The 20008-nt window shown below is 46.3% G+C and overlaps 2 protein-coding genes across 11 annotated transcripts in view; both read right to left on the reverse strand.

The window, feature by feature from the left end:
- The window catches only part of ARMC9 (armadillo repeat containing 9), a 59779-nt gene extending 56630 nt beyond the window's left edge, over positions 1–3149 (reverse strand). For all 8 annotated transcript variants that reach the window (XR_011002581.1, XR_011002577.1, XR_011002579.1 and 5 more), the window contains exons 1-4: positions 3014–3149; positions 2056–2143; positions 1417–1536; positions 764–934 (exon numbers count right to left, since the gene is read on the reverse strand). Coding sequence is in view for 3 of the 8 variants with exons in the window: in XM_068200560.1 (XP_068056661.1) it covers positions 764–934; positions 1417–1536; positions 2056–2106 (342 nt within the window). In the remaining 5 variants the exon portion in view is untranslated. The remainder of the gene's footprint in view (positions 1–763; positions 935–1416; positions 1537–2055; positions 2144–3013) is intronic.
- Positions 3150–11442: 8293 nt separating this feature from the next.
- The window catches only part of PSMD1 (proteasome 26S subunit, non-ATPase 1), a 67378-nt gene continuing 58812 nt past the window's right edge, over positions 11443–20008 (reverse strand). For 2 of the 3 annotated variants that reach the window (XM_068200563.1, XM_068200561.1), the window contains exons 20-25: positions 19834–20003; positions 18623–18715; positions 17507–17599; positions 14463–14609; positions 12464–12630; positions 11443–11645 (exon numbers count right to left, since the gene is read on the reverse strand). In XM_068200563.1, the coding sequence (XP_068056664.1) occupies positions 12484–12630; positions 14463–14609; positions 17507–17599; positions 18623–18715; positions 19834–20003 (650 nt within the window). In that variant the 3' untranslated portion in view covers positions 11443–11645; positions 12464–12483. Of the gene's footprint in view, positions 11663–12463; positions 12631–14462; positions 14610–17506; positions 17600–18622; positions 18716–19833; positions 20004–20008 lie in introns of all 3 variants that reach the window. The other variant, XM_068200562.1, reaches the window with a different exon arrangement.

A 20008-nucleotide genomic window follows, 5' to 3' on the forward strand; every position in this document is an offset into this window, starting at 1 on the left:
TTGAATGTAAATTATTCCTGTTCACTTTAGGCTAGATTTTTAATGAAAAATTACATTACTACACTCAGGGCAGTGAGAAAACACATACTTTAGACATGCTTTATTTCAGTGGTAAGTGCAGAAACAAAAAAATTCACTTGCACAGCAGGGGGAAGTGGAGCTGGCACACAGAACAGAACAAAAGCTCCTTAGAGGCTGGAAAACAGACTGCAGGCATCCAAATACTCCTGTAGCAGCTGACAGGTGAAGGCCAGGAGCTATTAAGCCCTGGCTAATCTGGCTGAGTCCAGGCTACTTAAATGTCTCTTCATCATAAAAGTCCCATGTAACAGAGATTTTGTTTTATAACATCTTGGGATTTATATTTCTCAGCATGATATATGGAGCTGGTCAAAACTGAGCTTTCCCATTTAATCAGAAATTATTATATTTCAACTCACAGCTTCAGTCCAAACTCCGAGCAAATAAATGTTTTAAGAATCTGCTATGATCTACAATTACAAGTGTGAAAGTATTGCCATTTTGGTATTTTCCAAGTTGAAACACTTCAGGAACTTTGGGATAAGGACAGCTCCAACTTCCATCTCTGTACTCCACAATACAAAGGATCTGGCTGAACTAAAATGCAGACTGTGGCCAAAACTGGATTCATATTCTTGGAATGATTCTTAGAAAATATCCCATCCTCATCCACACTAAAGACAAATAAATGAAGTAAAACAAACAGCAGCAATCTGAGGTTTGAATTGTGAACTAAACTTACAGGCTTTCCCATAGTTTGTTTCAAGAGGAAGGTGGCAAAGTGGATGTGGAGATAGAACTCCAGGTTCTGAGCAACTGGATCACTGTCATGGACTGAAGACAAAATATGCTCCTCCCAGAGCTGGAAGAAAACTTTCTGATCACCATCTTCAAATGCTGTAAGCATTCCTTCCTGTGAAAGGGAAAAGCATCAAGTGAAAACACAAACACAGAAGAGGAACATATTCTCAGCAGTAGGTTAGTGAATGGAGAATTCCAGTCCCATCTGAACACTTACAATTAAAAGTTTTATTCAAAAATGTCCCACCATTCAATGACCACCCAAATGTGTTTTCTTCATGTATCTTTAGTATCTTTGAGAGCCTGAATCAAACATGAATACAAGAAGCAAAGCCCAAATTTTCAAGCATATCAGTAAAAACTTAAAGTAGTGTAAATCAAAACTAGTGCCTTGAGTTCAACATTACTGCAGTTGTGAAAAAAAAATAACCCCAACCCCAAACTTGAAGGCTCCTGAACTGAAAGAAGACTGCCAGGGGATTTCTTCAAATAATCAAGAATCTGTTCAGACAATTCACTGTTGTAATAGCTCACAGGGTGGTTAGTGGCCTCTGTTTTCATTATTATTCAAAGTAAGTGTAAATGATGCATTACCTGAACAGGCAATGAATCTTCTGAGGAAACATCTGCTGGTTTAGGTAGTGGCTTTCCTTTTATTTTACATTCCTTTTTAAATACTTGCACTGTTTCTTGAAATCCAGCAAAATCCAAATACTGCAAGATAAAAACATAGAGGAACAACATTTGTTAGATGATTAATGCTTCAGTAAATGATTAACCCTTTTTTTTAGGTGATTAATACTTCAATGAATGGCCTATGAAATGCCAGAGTTTCTCAGCAGGATGGTCCACAAATGCCAAAGACTGCAAAGTGATAAACCAAGAACTGACACCTCGTGGTAGGAAAATACTGTCTCTCAATTTCCTCCTGCATCCTAGAGACAACTGAGTACACCATCTCTGAAAGAATGATGCCTCTTGGTTTAGCCAGTAATTTCAATCAACCAAAGAAGAAAATTTACTGCTGGAATTTAATGGACATTGAGCCTTTTAAACTGACAGAGCATGGCAGGAGACAGCACAATTTCAGAATGTAGCAACACTCACGCAGATAAATAACTCCAGAATCCAGACCTCAGTTACAATGCCTGGATCTGAATGCAAACACTGAGAAATCCTGCCTTGCAAGAATCACTAAAAAAAAAAAAAAAAAAAAAGAGAGAGAAAACCAACCTCTTTCACTAATCCAAGTAACTCAGCTTCATACGCTAAAACATCACCCATTGCTAAGGGCTGCTGCTACTTCTCATCACTGATAAAGCTGAAAAATGGCAAAGAAGGGGGGTTAGTGCACAGCACAGGGCTCACACAGCACAGCCCTTCAGCCACGGCATCTCCAGAGGGCATGAGGAGAGACACAGGCAGGCAGGCAGACAGACAGACAGACACACACAGGTGCCCACGGTCTACCTGCACCACATCCCACTGCCTCACATCCTCCCTGTCCCAGTCCCTCCTGCCCCACATCCTCCCTTGCCCCAGTCCCACCCCTCCCACATTCCCACCCGCCCCAATCCCCCCTCTCCCTCCATTCCCCCCTGCCCCAATCCCCCCTATCCTCTACTCCCACTCGCCCGTTCCTCGTCCCCCATTCCCACGTGTCCAATCCCTCCCTGTCCCCCATTCCCACGTGTCCCAATCCCCCCGTCCATTCCCACGTGCCCCGTTCCCCCCCATTCCCAGGGGTCCCAATCCCTCTTGTCCCCCATTCCCAAGGGTCCCAATCCCTCTTGTCCCCCATTCCCACCTGTCCCAATCCCTCTTGTCCCCCATTCCCGCCTGTCCCAATCCCTTTTGTCCCCCATTCCCACCTGTCCCAATCCCTCTTGTCCCCCATTCCCACCTGTCCCAATCCCTCTTGTCCCCTATTCCCAGGGGTCCCAATCCCTCTTGTCCCCTATTCCCACCTGTCCCAATCCCTCTTGTCCCCCATTCCCAGGGGTCCCAATCCCTCTTGTCCCCCATTCCCACGTGTCCCAATCCCTCTTGTCCCCCATTCCCAAGGGTCCCAATCCCTCTTGTCCCCCATTCCCAGAGGTCCCAATCCCTCTTGTCCCCCATTCCCACCTGTCCCAATCCCTCTTGTCCCCCATTCCCAGGGGTCCCAATCCCTCTTGTCCCCCATTCCCACCTGTCCCAATCTCCCCTCAGTCGCCGCCGGTGTCGCCCCGGCAACCGCGGCCCCGCCCCGTGTTGCGTCACGCGCACGTGACCGCTCTCAGCCAATCGCCACCCGGGACCGGCGCGTCCCGCGGCGGGCGGGCGGACAGCGCCCCCTGTGGCGCGGCGGGCGGAGCGGCAGCGGCGGCGCCGCGGCCTGCGGCGGCTCCGGGAGCGCCTGGGGCCGGTTCGCGTCTAAGGACGAACGGCCTCCACAGGGGCTCTCGTGCCCCGCTCCGCCTTGGCCCGGGAAAAGCCTTCCCGCTCGGAAGTTTCCTTTGAAAGAGATGTCGGGCGAGGAGGGCGGAGCTTTGCAGGGACCGCGCAGGGCGGCAGGAGGCTGAGCCCCGGCCTTGGCGCGGTGCAGGAGCCGTGCCAGGTCCGCGCTGTCCGGAAGCCCCACCAAAGCAAAGGGGAGGGTTGGCCAAACCCCTTATCGAGTCTTTGCCCCTTTTTCAATTAACAGTGCTAATGAACTGTTTCCCATTAACATCAGGTTTCCAGCAAACTTTAGCTCCACGCTGTAAGACAACATCGTATGATCAGCTAGGTGCTGCCCAGGGTCTCGGTCCCACTTCCTACGGTCTTGTTTTCCACCAAAAGGACCCAATCTTCTGCATCTCCCACAACCAGACACTGCGCAGCACCAACTTTGCTCCTTTAAAATCTAAAGCGGAATTCCTAAGCTGGAATTCCTAGGAAGCACATCCAACTGTTCAGAAAGGACCCTGGAATTCCAGCCCATAAGCCCTACAAATCTCTCTGCAATTCCTAGGAAGAACAAGCATATACCGGGAAAGCACAAAGAAATTTTCAGAGAGTGATGAAATACTCCTAGAGTCCACTCTGAGTTCCTAAAAATCCTACTGAAAATCCATAGAAAGCCCAATGAAATATCTAGAAGGCCCGTGGATATTTTATAGAGAGCACCAGGGAATTCCTAGGAAGCAACAGGAAATTTCTGTTCTAAGCGTTAGTTTGTGTTCTCATTGCTCCCAGGGTGTGTGTCAATTAGCATTCGAATTAGCTTTAGAGTTGCTGCGAGCACTGTTAAGTGGTCAGGATGGTGATGACTGAGCTGGCAACTCAGTCAGGATTTCTGGGTTTGGAAGTTTCTATACTAAATACCAAATTTATATCTATATAGAAAACATAGCATTTATACACCCCAAACTTCTAAAAATATAAACAGTGGATATACTCTGTATTTAGAGGGAGTATCTCTGCACCAGAGTTTTCATCTTTCTGTTCCCTATACTCTTTCACAGATCCCACAATAGCAAAACTTTTAATTATTAATGTTGAGGTTTTCCCTGCTTGAGCCCATCAGGCACTTGGCTCATCCCTGGGGGAGGAAGGACTGGGTCCCTTGGCTATTTATAGCCCCCTCACCCCCACTGAGTGCAGCTTTCAGGATCCTTGCTCCAGCCAAAGGGATGCCAGGAGGCTGTGAACTCCTCCTCCTCCTGTTTGTCACCTGTGCTTTCAACTTTTTAAAGAAGTGAAAGACTCGCCTTAGAGAGTGGCTCCAAGGTTTTGAAGTGGACCAGCCACACTTTCCCCTGTGTTCCCTCTCACCTGCTTTGTTTTGCTGATGATCAGGCACTGCCCATGGCCAAGGGATTTATAGAGTCTCATTTTTCAGGCTGATGTGCATCCAGCTGTCTTTCTCCAGAACTGACATTGTGCCCTGGGCAGGATGGTGGCAAGGGCTGTGTGGGATCTCGGCTTTGCTTCACCTTTTTTTTTTGTTGTTGTTGTTCTTGCAGAATTTCTCCTCCAGTGAGCAGACAAGGCTGCTATGCCTTGTGTCATGCTCCTGGACTTCTTGGGGAAGGACACTTCTCAGGAAGGTGCTGCCCAAGGAAGGAAACATCCACTGCTGGCCAGGACCTGGGCTAAGATCAGGAAGATGCAAAAGCTTGTGCCTCAAACCTGAAAAGCAGGACCCCACTGTCCTGTGTATCCAAAGAAGGACATTCATCATCACCTGGGGCATCACCCCAGCTCCACAGTTTGGATTTTCCTTGGGGCAGGTGCCACTGCCATCTCTGCCAGGGGTTGAGCATTCCTGGGGCTGGGCCACTGGCTCTGCTAGCTGCAGATCCCAGACTGGATCAGAACCTGTTGCTTGATTTTACAAGAGAAGGCTGTTCTCTGTGCCCAAGTGGAAGATTTTTGCAGGAAATTTCTTCTTGCAGTAGCCTTTCCAAGTGGGTGCATTAAAAACAAAAGCAAGCAGGGAAGAGAAGAACGTTTTTCAAAGCTTAAACATGCTGTTATTTTCTGTGTCATACTTCAGCTCTTAATTGCCAAAAAATATTTTGGTTTGGATTTTCAATTAATACTTTGGAGGAGCTTTGAGGCAATAAATAAATAGGAAGTTATTTGAGATTTTAGTTGATATGTTGTTTAGTTGATAGTTGATAGTTGGTTGGGTTGGAGCACAGACTGGCTGAGGCCAGAGGGGTTTTCTTGGACCCATGTCCTGTGCTGAGGCAGCTGAGATGCTGCTCACACACAGAATTACACAGCAGCACTTCCCCAGGGCCCTCTGCTCAGAAAATCAAAGCAATAGGATTGCAAAATCCCTCTGCTCTCCCCAGCATCAGGCTGCCATAAAGCTGCTTTGTCTCCATTGGATGGGGCTTGTTTGGCTGCTGCTGAGCCTCAGGTTTCAGCTCTCCTCTGCCTCTCCCCAGGAGGATTCAGTGAGCTTGTGTCAGGTTACTTATATCACACCGTTCTTCAGTAATTTCCTGTCCAAGTCCTGACCAGGAGAGGCACAACAGAGACTTTGATTCTGTGTCCTGGGATGCATTAAGGAGGTGCAGGGTGAACTCAGCTCTCCTTAAGGTCCAGAAGCCTCTTGGCCTGCTCAATGCAGAGCAGAGAGGGAGGAGGGACTGGCTGGTGGATCCCCAAAAAGCTCCTTTCAGCTCCACTGCAAAACACTGCAAAACAGTGCCTGGGAGACTCACAGGTACCTGCAGTCCAGTGCTGAAGGAGCCAGAGCCGCCTTCTCCCAGTAGGACTTCACAGATGAGGACAGGAGCATCCAGGGCTCAGCCTATTTCCCTACCATGTCAGCACCCAGTGTGTCTCAACTGCTCCCTGGAGGAGATGCTGCTTTCTCCAACCTTTGCAAAACCTTCTTGCTGCTGCCACCACCCTGGTGTGGAAGGAGGGAGTCCTCCAGCACTTTCTCTGTTGCTTCATCCCAACAAAACAGTACCTTTCCAGCAGAGATCACCCTTCAGAGATTCCCCACAGAAAAAGAGCTGACATCCAGGAGAGATGGACTGTTTTTTTGAGGCTGGGGGTGCCTCTGTTTGGAATGACATCAGCTCAGTGCCTCCAGCCCAAAAGGGGCCCCAGCTGGGCTTTCTGGCATGTGCTCACCTCACACATGGGTCACTGAGCTCCCAACCAAGGCAAATACCAATGTGTGAGAGAGCCGATTTTCAGTAACATCAAGGCATTCCAGCCAAAAATGACAGGGGGCTGGGAGAAAGGAAGAGCTAGAGATGCTCCATTAGAAAAAAAAGAATATGGACAAAATAGTTTGGGAACGGGGTGAACAGAAACAGCAGGACAGAGAGCTTCATCATCAGGAGAAACATCCCCAGTCCCAGTGAGCCTCACTGCCCTCATCACACCAGCACAGCTTTGGTGCTGCCACCAACACAGACCAATCAAACCTGTCCCATGCCACCGATACATGGCCACCTGCCCAGCCACTCAGGAGGAAACTGCAAAACCTCCAGGCCTGCAAGAGAAGCAAGCATCAGGTTTCATCTGTGAAGGAGCCCATGAACATTGCTGTTCAATGTAGATGTTTCCAGCAAATTATTTTCAGCTGCTTCTTGTCCACCCCTGAACCCCAGATTTCATGCTTAAGCTAAAAATAAAAAAGACCTTGATGTGAGGTTAAAGTAAACAGAGAATTTGCCCAGCCCTGCAGGAGCTATCTCAGTTCCTCCTCTGGGAGGGCATGGTGGGGAGACAAAAAGTTAATTCATCTTGGTTCTAATTGACACGGAATGGAAAAAAACAATGAAATGGGAGAGCCACCCTAAAACTGAGAACAAAGACACTGCACCAATATTTCAAGCCCTTTTTCCTTCACTCTGAAGGGGAAAAATTTGCTCCTTGCTTCATCCCTTACAGGTTATCTTGGGAGGAGCGATGTCCCCATAATTTCTGCTGACAATTAACCTCGCCTGTGCAGCCATTCTTCCCTGGGTCACCAGAGCAGCTATTTATACCCTTGGCCAGGGATGCTATTGCCACCAAACCACTGTCCTTCCCCTTGACCAACCCTGCACCAAGGCAGCGGGCAGTGAGCCCAGGGTGTCCCCCCAAGCACTCTGCCCTGCTCCCCAGGACCTGCTTCACCTGGATCCTTACTGTGTAGACCCTCCTGTCCCCATTTTCTGCTCATGCTCTGCAAACACAAAGAAGAAACCCCAGATATACACATTGCTGAACCAAACCCTGTCAGGCAGCCAGGCCCACCAGACCAAGTGCACTGGGCAGAGATGTCTGGGATTATGGTCTTGAGTCACCTCTCTGCCAAATGTGGGTAACACTGGTTCCCCAGGGGCAGACACTGACAGCTCACCTGAGCACCTCCACAGGTATTTCTTCTAAGCAAAACCCAGAGCTTTAGCTGTGTAACCAGTGCCAGGAACTGGAGTATGGAGCTCAAAACAAAACTCCAGATCCGGGCTGCTGCCAGCTGGAACGTTTGCCCACACAGAACAGGATTTCAGAGGCCAAGTCAAGCCAGTTCCAGAGTTCCAGAGGCTGGGGCAGCATCTCCTCCCAAGGCACAGAGCATGGGCCAGGCTAATCCCAAAAGTGCTGGAGAAACACATTGAACCAGGGCTGCCCAAGCAGTTACTTTCACTGAGGGACCAAAGACCCTTGCTTCCACATAAAACCACCCTGGGGAAAGATCAGCACCCTTGGTTGAAGGCCTTCAGGCCCACTGGTCCCATCAGAGGTTACAAGCAAACCATACAAGCCTTGCACAGTCCTGAAGTGTCCATGATTGCCAACTCTCCCATCCTGCCACTGCTGCAGGCTCAAGGTGGCCCCAGAGCTGGGCTGAAACCCATCACCAACGCCAAGAGCAGCAAGCAAGGGAAGAGCCTGGGGCTGGCTGGCATCTGGCAGGGGTCAGGGCGGAGGGTGCTTGAGCCGCCAGGATGCAGGAGATAAACGGCCAACATCATCATCATCATCATTATCAGTGGTGTCCACCCTTCACTCTGAAAGACAAGGAGGAAGAGCTTTGCTGGCCCTGGAAGGAAGGGGAGGGTGACACTGCTGTGATGGGGAGAGGTGAGAGGATGAGGCCACTGAATGCCTGCAGGGGAGGAACAGCAGTGCTGGGGGGCTGTAGGGCTCTCAGCCCCCTCGCCTTGGGAGCTTTACCTCCAACATCTCCATCACCACTTCAGTCCCCAGCATGGTGCCAAGCAGGGGGCTTGCACCCGAGTTAAGGAGTGGAAAAGGGAGGCTAAGGAAATGTCCAGGCCCTCCTGGAGGGACTCTGGGATCTGTCAGAGCAGCATGCTTTAGAAGTGATTTAATTTGCACAAGGGTTAATTGAGATGAAACCCATTAGTCAGGAGGGATAGAAGCTTCCTGTCACCCCCGCCCCTCCCTCTGGCAAAGTCAGGAGGATTTAGGTCCAATTAGCCCCTGACAAACAATCAGGGCAGGTCCCTTCACAGCATCCCCAGACAGGCCCAGGAGAGCAGCACTTCCTCAGCACTAATGAGTCACTGAAACAAACGACATTATTCAAAGCACTGGGCCAGTCCTGCTGTTATTGGCTGCATCTGCCCGAGAGAAATTGATCAGGCCCCTTAGCACGGGGGCAGGATCCCACAGGCTTCCAGAGCCTTCTCAGAGGTTTTCTAGCACCTTTCCAGAAGATTTCTGGACATTTCCTGGCCATTTCATCGCTGTTTTATCTCCAGAACACTCCTAGAATCTTCCTAGAGGTTTACTAGAATCCTCTTAGGGCTGTATAAGCCTTTTTTGTTTCAACACTCACAGGTTGGCCATTTCCAAATTTCCCAAGTGGCACCCTGGAATGAGCAAAGCTCAGCATCTCATTCAAGCACCACATGACCTCAAGTGCTGACAGAGCAGCACCCTCAGCAACTGAGGAATTATCTAGACATTAAAAAAAAATAAATTGCATGTGTGGGATCATTCTATAGTCTGGACACAAACTATAGTTTGTAACACAAACTCTCAAAAGCACTCTGTAGGAGCATTTCTAGTCCTGTCTGGAGTCTTTTGAGCACTGTCCTGTGAGGAGACAGCCTAAGCTACACACATCTCATGAGACACAGACCAGCATCTTCCTGTCAAAGGAGGAAGAAACAGCAGCTGGGGGAGAAAACCAAAACAGTGGATGCTTTTCTATGAGTGTTCTCAATCCTTTACACAGTGGAGAGAAAAAACCACAATGAGTGGCAGAGATGGAGAAGTGAGGACAGGCCAATTCCCAGTTCCCTCCTAGTGTCCCCAGCCTGGCACACATGGCCTTTTTCTTCCACAGTCACCAAAATCTCCTCTAAAAATCTGTGTGTGTAACCTTACCTCGTAGCCCCAGAATAGCAGCTCAGAAATCAGTTTGGGACTAAGGTTGTTACATTTGCTTGTGCTAAGGGAGCTCTGGGGAAACATCACTGCCAGAGGCAGTAGGGATCTCACAGGCACAAGAGAATCCTTTAGCACAAGAATCAGGAGTCCTCCGTGGTGCTCCAGGCAGTACCCAGTGGCTTGCTGGGAGCTGCTCTGCACGTACAGATTTACACAGCCTCACTGAGGACTTGCAGCAAGCATCAGGTATGTTTTGATTACCCTGAAAAATCTGTTGCAATTAGAAAAATGTGGCCAAAAGTCCCATGAAAAGCAGCAGTGTTCACAGTTTGGCCAAAGCACCAATGCAGGAGCCAGCTGTTCCCAGCATTTCTATTTGGACTTTAGAAATCCTCCAGCAATATCTGGCCTCTGGCAGGTTGCTGAACAACCTGAAATGAGGGGTTTTCTCCTCCCAGTGTCTTTCCCTCTCCACAGTATTTTACAACACAAGGCATTACTAACAAATTACCTGAAAAACACCACACACCATTATTGGCTGGCATTGGCAGAACATGCTGGAGTAAGGGATACAGGTATCCATTCAAAGGGAAGGAACTGCAGCACCAGAAGACTCACCAATGTACATTTGTCCAGCTTCTGTTTCTTGCACCACAATACCAGTTATTTGACAATGGGATTGGAGCAGTGGTTCCCTCTTTGTTTCCAGCTTTACTGACAATAACATTGTCTATAGCCATTTCAGGTTCATTCTTGGCTCCACTCCATTGGAGAACAGATCTGGATGATGCTGAGAACTGCAAGCTCTAACCAGTAACATGAGACATTTCAACTTGAGGGACTTCTGCCTGAAGCCTAGGACTCAAAACTGGCTTTCAGTCCCACATCTCTGCTCAGTATTCCATAGCTTTGCAGAGAACAAAGGCAGACTATCCCATGAGCTATAGCAGCATTCAACAAAATAAACCATCTGCTGGAGAAGCTCCCAGGCACTACACACAAGATTTATCTTCATTATTACCAATGCATATGAGATGATGGTATGTTCACATGGATAAAATACTCTCCCCACACACAGATACAATAAAACCCTCACTCCATTTACATGCTGTTTCAAACACTGGAGCTTCACCCGGCATTTGCTGGCAGCAGACCAGGGCTGCAGTCTCTGCCTTGCTGCTGAGACACCCTTAGAAGTGTTACAGCCCAAAAGGTGAAGGGTCAGCTGGATAGTGAATTGTGGAGCACCATTCCTTCCTTCTGACTGCTCCTCCTTGCATATCCCTGACTAAAATTCCCCCTTAGCTAACAATACACATCAGTGTGACAAGTTACATGTCTGGGTCCACTCCATCTAGGCCTGCAATGTAACCTGCTCATATCAGCTATTTTGTTCATTTGGTGAAAGCAGTGAAAGCACACACATAAAAGAAAAGGGTTTCTGTGAAACAAGGAGAAACGTGCCCCTATTTCCCCATCATTAACACCCAGAGCCCTTTTGTCAGCCCCACACCATCACATGAATACCAGGATAAGCAAGAGAGAAGATCACAGGGAATCTGGAAGCACAGCTCATCTGTGCAGCTGCTGGCAAGCAGAGACTGCCCTCTGCCCCCTGCAGAGACAAGTGCAGAGGTGTGCACAGAGCCTGATGATTGTACAGAGGAGCAGTCAATCAAGCTCTGCTGGACAAGGATGCACAACTTGAGTTCAGTTTTTAACATTTGTGGAGAGCAAAAGTTGTTAGCTTCCTTTTTTTTTGTTTTAAGCAAGTTTTATGTCAGGAGTTTTTAATATATTTATTTGAAAACAAGGTTTTGTGAAAGAGTACACTAAATAGCATATATCTGTTCTTCAGCCATAAAACACGGACTATCAGCTTCAGCTCAGCACAGATTGGGGCTGCATGCACTGAACATCAGATCTCAATAGGAAGGTCTTCATGCCTGTCTTTCTGATATCAAGCATAGTGTCTTCTTTAGATGACATGACCCTGGAGAGAGAGAGAAACCAGAAAATCAAATGCATTTAATTAATGCATTCTTGTGGTTTGTCCCACACACTCACCCAAGCCTGTCACTGACACAACATTTATAGTTTTTAGCAAGGAGTTTGTTTTCCTGCCCATCTACCAATTCAAGTGCATAAGCTCTGCTCATGGGAGCCCTGAGACATGCCAGCCCATATTTGGAAATAAAGCAACTGGACTTCTGCCTCTCAGTGAGAAACTTGCACATCCATTCAGGCACTTTAACCAAGAAACCTGAGAACTGCACCATTTATTGCCTGAAACACATCTACTACTAGCAGTATGTTGGGCTCAGAGAGCATCACAGAGCCCATGACTGAAGTGTCTTTAAATTCTGCTAAGAACTGCTGGGAAGACAAGGCAACTCCAGGAAGCAGAACAGTAGTTCTGTTTTGACAAATCCTGGCACCCTGAGGTCAAGTAGATGACAGCTTTGTTATGTAAACTACTTGCCCCTCTGGGACCATCTTTCAGGAGCTGACTAGTCCCTGTGACCCCTGCATTGCTCTCTGCCCAGCCAGGCTCTACTCAAGAGTAGTTAAGCCTGCCAGATTAGAGGGCAGATCCAGTACAACTGGGTCAACCAAAATAATGAACTTGTGAACTTCTAACCTGCCAAACTCTTAAAATTAGGATAGAGCATGTTTCTTAATCTGCCGCAGACGCTGTCACAGAGCTAAACTAAGAGTGCTGAGTGCTGGTAACTGCTTCAGTTGGTACAAAGAGGCTTTTCATTCACTGGGATTAAAAAAGATGACTCTGCACACTACACTGTACCTCAGGTCTTAATCATCAATGTACTCAAAGGGCTCTGGTGGTTCAGGTTCTTGCTCTTCTTCCTCAATCTTCGGACCATGAGCTGCCACGGGTTCAACCAGCTCCTCCATATCCTCACTGGTGTCCTTGAGGATGATGATGCCTCCAATGGAAAGCTGCAAGGTAAGTGCATGAGCATTTAGAGCTGCTTGCCTCTGCCTCATGGTGGAGTGTTTGTGGCCACAGAGTCTATCCTAGGCCATATGAGACTCCTCAGCAGGAATGAGTTTCAGAGAGCAAAGCATCTGACACTCACCTGAATCTCTGCCTCTGATAAGGGCGTGGAACAGGCAGAGTCTATCCAGGCTACTTTTTATATTTCTTCTATCTAGTTCTCAGTTCAATAGAAAGTGACATCTGGATTCACAGCTTTACCCCATTCCCAGGCTGGGGCTTTCCACATGAAAACTAATTGAACTGTAATTGCTTTATAAGGCTCATCTTTTCAGGTTTACAATACTTAGTGAAGCCTCTCTGTGTAGCTGCGTCCCAGGAGATTCTCTGAAACAGAGACTAATCTGATCACCAGTTTCCACAGAGTGAGGAATCCTATTAGCAGAACCTCACAAAAACAAAGGGGAATTAATTATAAAGATCACAACCAAACATCTTGGCAGACTGAAGCACCTCTGGGAGTGAAATACAAGGCACAAAGAGGCAGTGCTGTGTCACGCCTGGCTGGGATCAGGGCTTTGGCCACAGCAGGATTTCGGGCTATGAACAGCATTTCAAAGAGGTCTTTTACTCTGGCATTCCCCAAAACACAGCAAAGGTCCAGAATGGCTCCATTCCAAGAGGCTCCCTGGTTATACACCCTAATCCCAGCAAAAACTGCACTGTTCTGTTCTCTTCAAAACCTGTTTATGGGGCTTTAAGGCAGGAAACTGAACTCCCCCACCAAGGACTCTGCTTCTTTTGAAACTGAAGCAAACAGACACATTTCAGTGAGTGGACACTTATTGGAACACATAGCAGATCCTCCCAATCCAAACAGCAGCTGGGTCACCTCGTTTTAAAGGGTAAAAACTAAAAAACCCTTCCACTGCTTTGTTAAAGGAGATACTTCAAAAGGGAACAGTGCACAGAGAATTCCAATGTGCTGATGGAATTCCAGGAAATCCATTTAGTAAAAACATCACTATTTTCCAGGAAAAAGTATTACTACTACTGAACACCATTTTCCCATGTGTAATCCTGGAAATGGGGTTAAGTCAATCATGTTATTTCTTGAACAAAAATAAAGGACAGAAGACTTTGACTCAGGAGATTTACAGTTCAGGAGCCAGCTTATCAGATTTGCAATATATCTGAGCATCTCACAGAGAAGTTAGTTACCCCTTGGGCTGAGTGCTAAAAGACCTTCTTCATTCTCCATCTGACAATCACATGCTCTCTCTTCTCTATGTTTACAGGAGCTGAAGGAACTTTTCTAAAGCCAGATGTAACTCAATAGGAAATATATTCAGTAAAAAAAGCCCTCCATGTAGGTATAAATCCCACTGCAGGGTAATAAAGCTCCAGCACAAGTTCTAATGTATTTCACTGCTTTGACACTGAACCTGTACAACTTCTCAGCCTATTTTAAAGATCATGGCTCAGTCTTTATGTTCCCATCAATGTCATTAATACAAAGAGTATGTCTAATTGATTTTCACGCTGCACATTTCACACAGGTACAAGAAGAAAAAAAAATAAAGCAGCATTAGCATGGCGAAAAGGTTTGCAACAACTCTGACTTTCCCCCAGCTAGAACTGCATGTGATCATTTGCAGAGAGGGACATTTATAAAAGGAAATATGACAACAGCAAAGCTGCAAATCTCTGCGGCACATTCCAGTGCTGCACCAGCTGTGAGTTCCCATGTACACACAGAACTTCTGGGCCTTTCACACAAGCCCAGCACTGGGAATGCTCTGCCAAGCACATGGACTGGGAAGGTGACACTTACTGGTTTGAAAGGCTGGTACCGGCAGCTCTCTGTCATAGTGAGAACTTTGAGCTGAGCAGGCATGACTCTGGCTGGGTTGTCCAAAAGCTGGAAGTTGGGTTCAGGCTCTTTTTTCTTTTCTTTTTCATCCTTCTTTTCATTCTCATCCTATGGAGGGAGAAGAGAAGATCGACATGATTTCAGCAGTAACCTCTAACCTTTCACAGTTCAGCAGGGTAATGTACAGTCAGGCAGCAATTCCAAAGCGTGGTGAGAAACCATTCTTTTGCTGAGGAACATGCCAATGTTTATTTATCAGCTGGTACAGAAAATGCCAGTGTGGATCTAAGTGCTCTTGACAAGGCAATGCCTCACTCTCAGCTGCAGATGAAAGCAAGTTCAGCGAGAGGCAGCAGTGGAACAGTTTAACCTCTGCTTTCCCTTTCTCCTACCTTTTCTGTAAACTCACTCACCACTCTTTGTCACAACTGAAGATTCTTTAATATCATTACCAAGCATATGAAAATTGCCAAATGCTGCCCTTGTATTTTTGCAGCTATAAAGCTGTCACTGACATTTCACAGTACTGGTAGTGACAGCAGCTCACCCAAAATGACTTGACCTCAGCAACTCAGTAGGGAATTACAGTGAATCCCTCCCTTATCAATGACTCAGCAGCTAGAGGCAAAAAGCAGAAGGAAAAAAACAAGTACCCTTTACATACTTTAAAAGGTGGGTCACTTTTTCCCTCTTGCTCAGAAACATTTGAATAGCAAACAAAAAAAAAAAAAAGCAGAAAAGATGGGAACAACCAATAGGAAACTATCGGGAACACGACTGAATGCATGGCACGTCCTGTAACAGCAGACAGGACTTTCTCTGGCACAGCAGCTGCTCATTGCTGTGCAGATCCCTTGGAAGCTATGGATTACTAGTCACACAACAGGCATAAGAGGGAAATGGGAAAGCAATGATACCTCTAAAACATTAGGACAATAGCAAAACAGTCAACTCAAACACAGCAGGTGGCAGCAAGCTCCCTGTTTACTATCCTTGTTTTTCTGCTTGATTCAGCCAAAGAAACTTTTCAAAAATCTGGACACAGACATGGACACAACATGTGAACCCCTTCTAATATATTGCTTCCTCTCAACATCTGCACTTAAATGTAGCTTGTAGCAATTTTAGAAGAAATATACATCTATTTAGCACATTTTGCTTACTATATAGAACTATAAGAATAATTCAAATAAAAGGCAGTGTTTGGTGACAAGGAAACTCGACAAAGGAGAACAAAACCAAAACCCAGAGATTATACCTTGCATGCATGAGATGATGAATTTTCTGGGCCAGCTGCATGACATTCAGTGCCTACAACATGGCCACACCTATGTAGGTCTAGGAAGGTTATTTCACATACAGACGTTTGATCTTATGCCACGTGTGGGGTTTGTTAGACTAAAATTTAAATTGAAGAGGCCAAAAGGGAAAGCACCTGGAGATGCTGGTTGACAGTGGCTGAACATGAGGCAGCGTGTGCTCAGGTGGCCAAGAGAGTCAGTGGCATTGTGGGTTGTGTCAGCAGTAGTGTGCACAGCAGGACCAGGACAGTGACTGTCCCCTGTATTTTGGACTGGTGAGGTCACACCTTGAACCGTGTGCTCAGTTTAGGGCCCCTCCCTACAGGACAGACATTGAGGTGCTGCAGCATGTCTAGAAAAGGGCAGCAGAACTGGAGCACGAGACCTGTGAGGAGCATCTGAAGGAGATGGAGGGGCTCAGCCTGGAGAAGAGAAGGCTCAATGGGGACCTTATCGCTCTCTACAACTCCCTGACAGGGGGTGGAGATAAGTGAGGGTCATTCTCCCAGGTAACAAGACACAGGACAAGAAGAAATGACCTCAGGTTGTGTCAGGGCAGGTTTAAGTTGAGTTTTAATAAAAATTTCTTCTTCAAAAAGGTTGTCAAGCACTTGAAGAGGCTGCCCAGGGGAGTGGTGGAATCACCATCTTTGGTGGTATTTAAAAGATGTGTAGGTATGATTCTCAGGGACATGGTTTGGTGGTGACTTTGTCATTTCTGGGGTTAAATTGGACTTAGAGCTCTTTCAAACCTAAAGAATTCTATGGGTCCACAATGCACTTTCACCGTACAGTTGTTCTTGGAATATTTCCATTTATGAGCAGGGCACAAAAGAAAGGGTCTTTTGTCAGCACTGCAAGAATTTTAGCTGCCATATGTTTTCCAAATTACAGCAACCATCAAAGATTCATTTCTCCATTACTCAGCTTGCTCCAGGATGACACATTATTCACAGATGAGGATGACAACTTCCAGTGTCAGGTTTGTGAGCTGAAAGAAATCATCAGAAGACCAAAGCAATCACCATAACTACTGAGCAGCATATGGAACCCGTGCTCAAACCTCAGCTGGTTCAGAGCTGGGTGTGGATAAATGTTTGGCATTTTCATGGATGGGCAAAGCACGTAAGAGACTGCTGCCAAAAAGGTGAACGTTTCAGAATAGGAGGTTAAGCATGTGCAAAACCAGAACATTTAAACTCTTCAGTGCTCTCAAGGTGAATTAGACACGATCAAGCAACTGCTACAACACTTCTTTTTAAAAGGTCAGAGGTCCCAAGGATGTGAAATTATTAAGCCTTTTGTGCATTAGTAAGAAAATTACTTGGATAAGAGAGAAAATTTCTCTGTGTCTAAAACCAGCGGGTAATGAAATAATACCCATAAGGTTAATGCAGTTAAAGGCACAAAAACCTGTAAAAAAAAGCTTTTGCCTTTAAGGAAGTCAGTAACTTAACGACACAGAGGAAGGTTTATTTGTCAGAAAGAACAGATTCACAATTAATAGCACCTCTTGCTTTTAACAGTGCACACACAGACTAAAGGTGCTAACCAGTGTCTGCAGCAATGTGTGCCAGTGCTTTGCTCATAACACAGGTGGCAAGAGAACAGAGATAAGTGGGTGTCAACTTTCATGACACACCTTCCACATTTATAAGGGTGCGGGGAGGAAGAAGACATTTAAGTTTCAATGTGTGCACCCACCACTTCCATCTTTTCCTCTTCCTTCTTCTCTTTCTCCTTTTCCTTTTCCTTCTTCTTGGCTTTTGCAGTGATGGACAGCACAGCAGTGGAAACCTGAATATGGCAACAGATGAGGCACTCAGTGTGACCCAACACAGTATACAGAGTTTCAGCCCCCTAGGCTGGAGTCTTTTGGGAACAAATGGCAGAAACTTTCTGAGAGGGTCAGGGAGCAACAGCATTTGACACATTGCTGGTGAGAATAAATGTGGGCTCTTGGCACATTTTAACTTTTGACAGGGAAGTTTAAAGAGAAAAGATTTGTCTAATTCACATCCTATTCAAAAGCAAGAAATCAGCTATAAGCAGTGAGCTTTGCCTTTCATCAGAGTTAATTTCTGAATTCCTCAGTGGCCTGGAAATCTGTCCTGTCCAGCATTCAATTCCGGTAAGATGTTTTACAGTTTTCACACCATGTCATTCATCAGCATGACATGCCTGAGGTCTCCATTGCTCCACAACTGCTCCCTAAGGGCTGCTCTGCCTGCTGCTGTGCTCTGCTCAACAGCTTTTACCATCCTGTGCCAGGAGGCAAATTGCTTCCACTATTGTCCCACTTGTGACCCCACAGGTCTCATCTTCTCCTTTTCAATACCGAGATATTCTCAGTGCCACACTCACCTTTTTGCAATCCATGGAGCTGACAGGTATTATTCCAGCTCAGGGGCCCACTGCTCCTTCCATATGGGACTATTTGAGAAGTGTCTCACCTAATATTTTCAACGGTTGCACTGGAGTAGCATTTTGGAGCTCAAGTCACAGAAAAGGACCCTGCTGTGCTGGATGCTGCACATACAAGTCAGTAGGGCATGGAAAGCAGGTTTTTTATTCAATACTTCTGCTTGACCACTTCAGACAAGGGAGGTTGCAGCAATTCAGTAGCAAAGCACTTGTATGCCACAATCATCAACAGTCCCAGGCACAGCAGGAAAATTTACCTAGAATTCTCTTTCAGAGACTACAGCAACTGCCAATTTTTCCTTTGCTCTTTAGATTCCCTAGTAGTACCACCAAAGTCAATGTTTATACTAGGAGGGAGAAGAGGTTACTTTTTACACAGAAAGCCAGCTCAAATACCTTTTCTTTCTCCTTTTCCTTTGGTACCTCAAGAGGCGGGGGGTAGGCAAATGTGGACGGCTTACAGTTGGACTTATACTGGACTTTTGGCATCTAAGACAAAGAGTTTAAAACAATGTTAAAAACTAGAAAAGCAGGGGGAAAATCCACAGCAGAATAATTACTTTAGCTTAATTTTCCTTCCAGTAGAGACAAACACAGATCCTCTAAAGAATACAAGCTTCCCCTTCTCCCTCTCCGGAAGCTGAGAAACTGTTATCAGTGGCAGCAGTTCAACTAGAAGAATGTTATTTAATTATTCTATAATTTGACTCTGGCAAGCTCTCCTAGCCCTCTCCATACACTCTATCCTATTCACACCATGCTTTGTTTTCAGGGCTTCAAAGCTTTTGTGGTTTTGATGTTGTTGCTGTGTTTGTGTGTATTAACACAAAATTGGTTTAAGATCTAAATGAAGTTCTGCTCTGTCAATGCACGCGAGGGCAAACCAAGCACTGGCACTCCCTTCCTGCCAAAGGACTGTACATTTGGTGGTGAGTTACCAGTGACACACATTCTCTTACTCTTGGCTACTTAAGCAAGGGTAGAAAGCATCTTTTGATAGCCAATCCAAGTTCTCAAACACCCCCATGCTGCCACATCCAGAAGCTTTTTTGTGGAACTTCCTAGCTTAGTTCTTCAGCACAGGAGACCCAGCATGGTACACAGCTTACCACAGCTGTACCACAGCTGATAGCTGGAAGAACAGAGGCCCAAAGAAAGTGCAGTACCCATGCCTGCTCAGTTTAATGTTTAGTCCCCAAGGAATCCAAACAAATCTTCTTTTCCCACTGCTAGCTTTCCTAGGGGAGAACATCACATAATTTATCTGTGAGGCCAGGGGGGCAACACACTTTTTAAAAAAATAACCCTGACCTTCAAGAGTGATAATGGTCTGGCCTCTGCCAAAATACTCTATTTACAGTTCCTTTCTTTTTAAGCTACTTTGAAATAAAGAGGTCAGTGTCTGCTCTCTACATTTTTTTGTTCCCATTCCCACCGCCAGCTCTGCAATTTAAGCCTGTTTTTCAGATTTCTGCCAGTTAGTACCTTTTCTGGCACAAACAAGTCAGAAACATGCAAAGAAAACAAACAAATCCATGAACATGCCTTGCAGACCCCTCGAATATTCCAAGCAAACTTTCAGTCTCTTCTCTCTTTTCGTTACATACCTTAAGATCCTTGTTAAGGCCAATGACACAGGTTGGGGTGAATGCCAGCGACAAAAAGTGTGACAGAGGGAACCAGAACCAAAACTGGGTGAAGACCAAAACCCCCACCACAGAAGGCATGTGTGTATGTCCTGTCCTCGACTGCAGTGAAATGGTTACGTTATGGCCCCCTGTA

This window comes from Anomalospiza imberbis, chromosome 10 (genome assembly GCF_031753505.1).
Source record: "Anomalospiza imberbis isolate Cuckoo-Finch-1a 21T00152 chromosome 10, ASM3175350v1, whole genome shotgun sequence".
Classification (NCBI taxonomy): Eukaryota; Metazoa; Chordata; class Aves; order Passeriformes; family Viduidae; genus Anomalospiza; species Anomalospiza imberbis.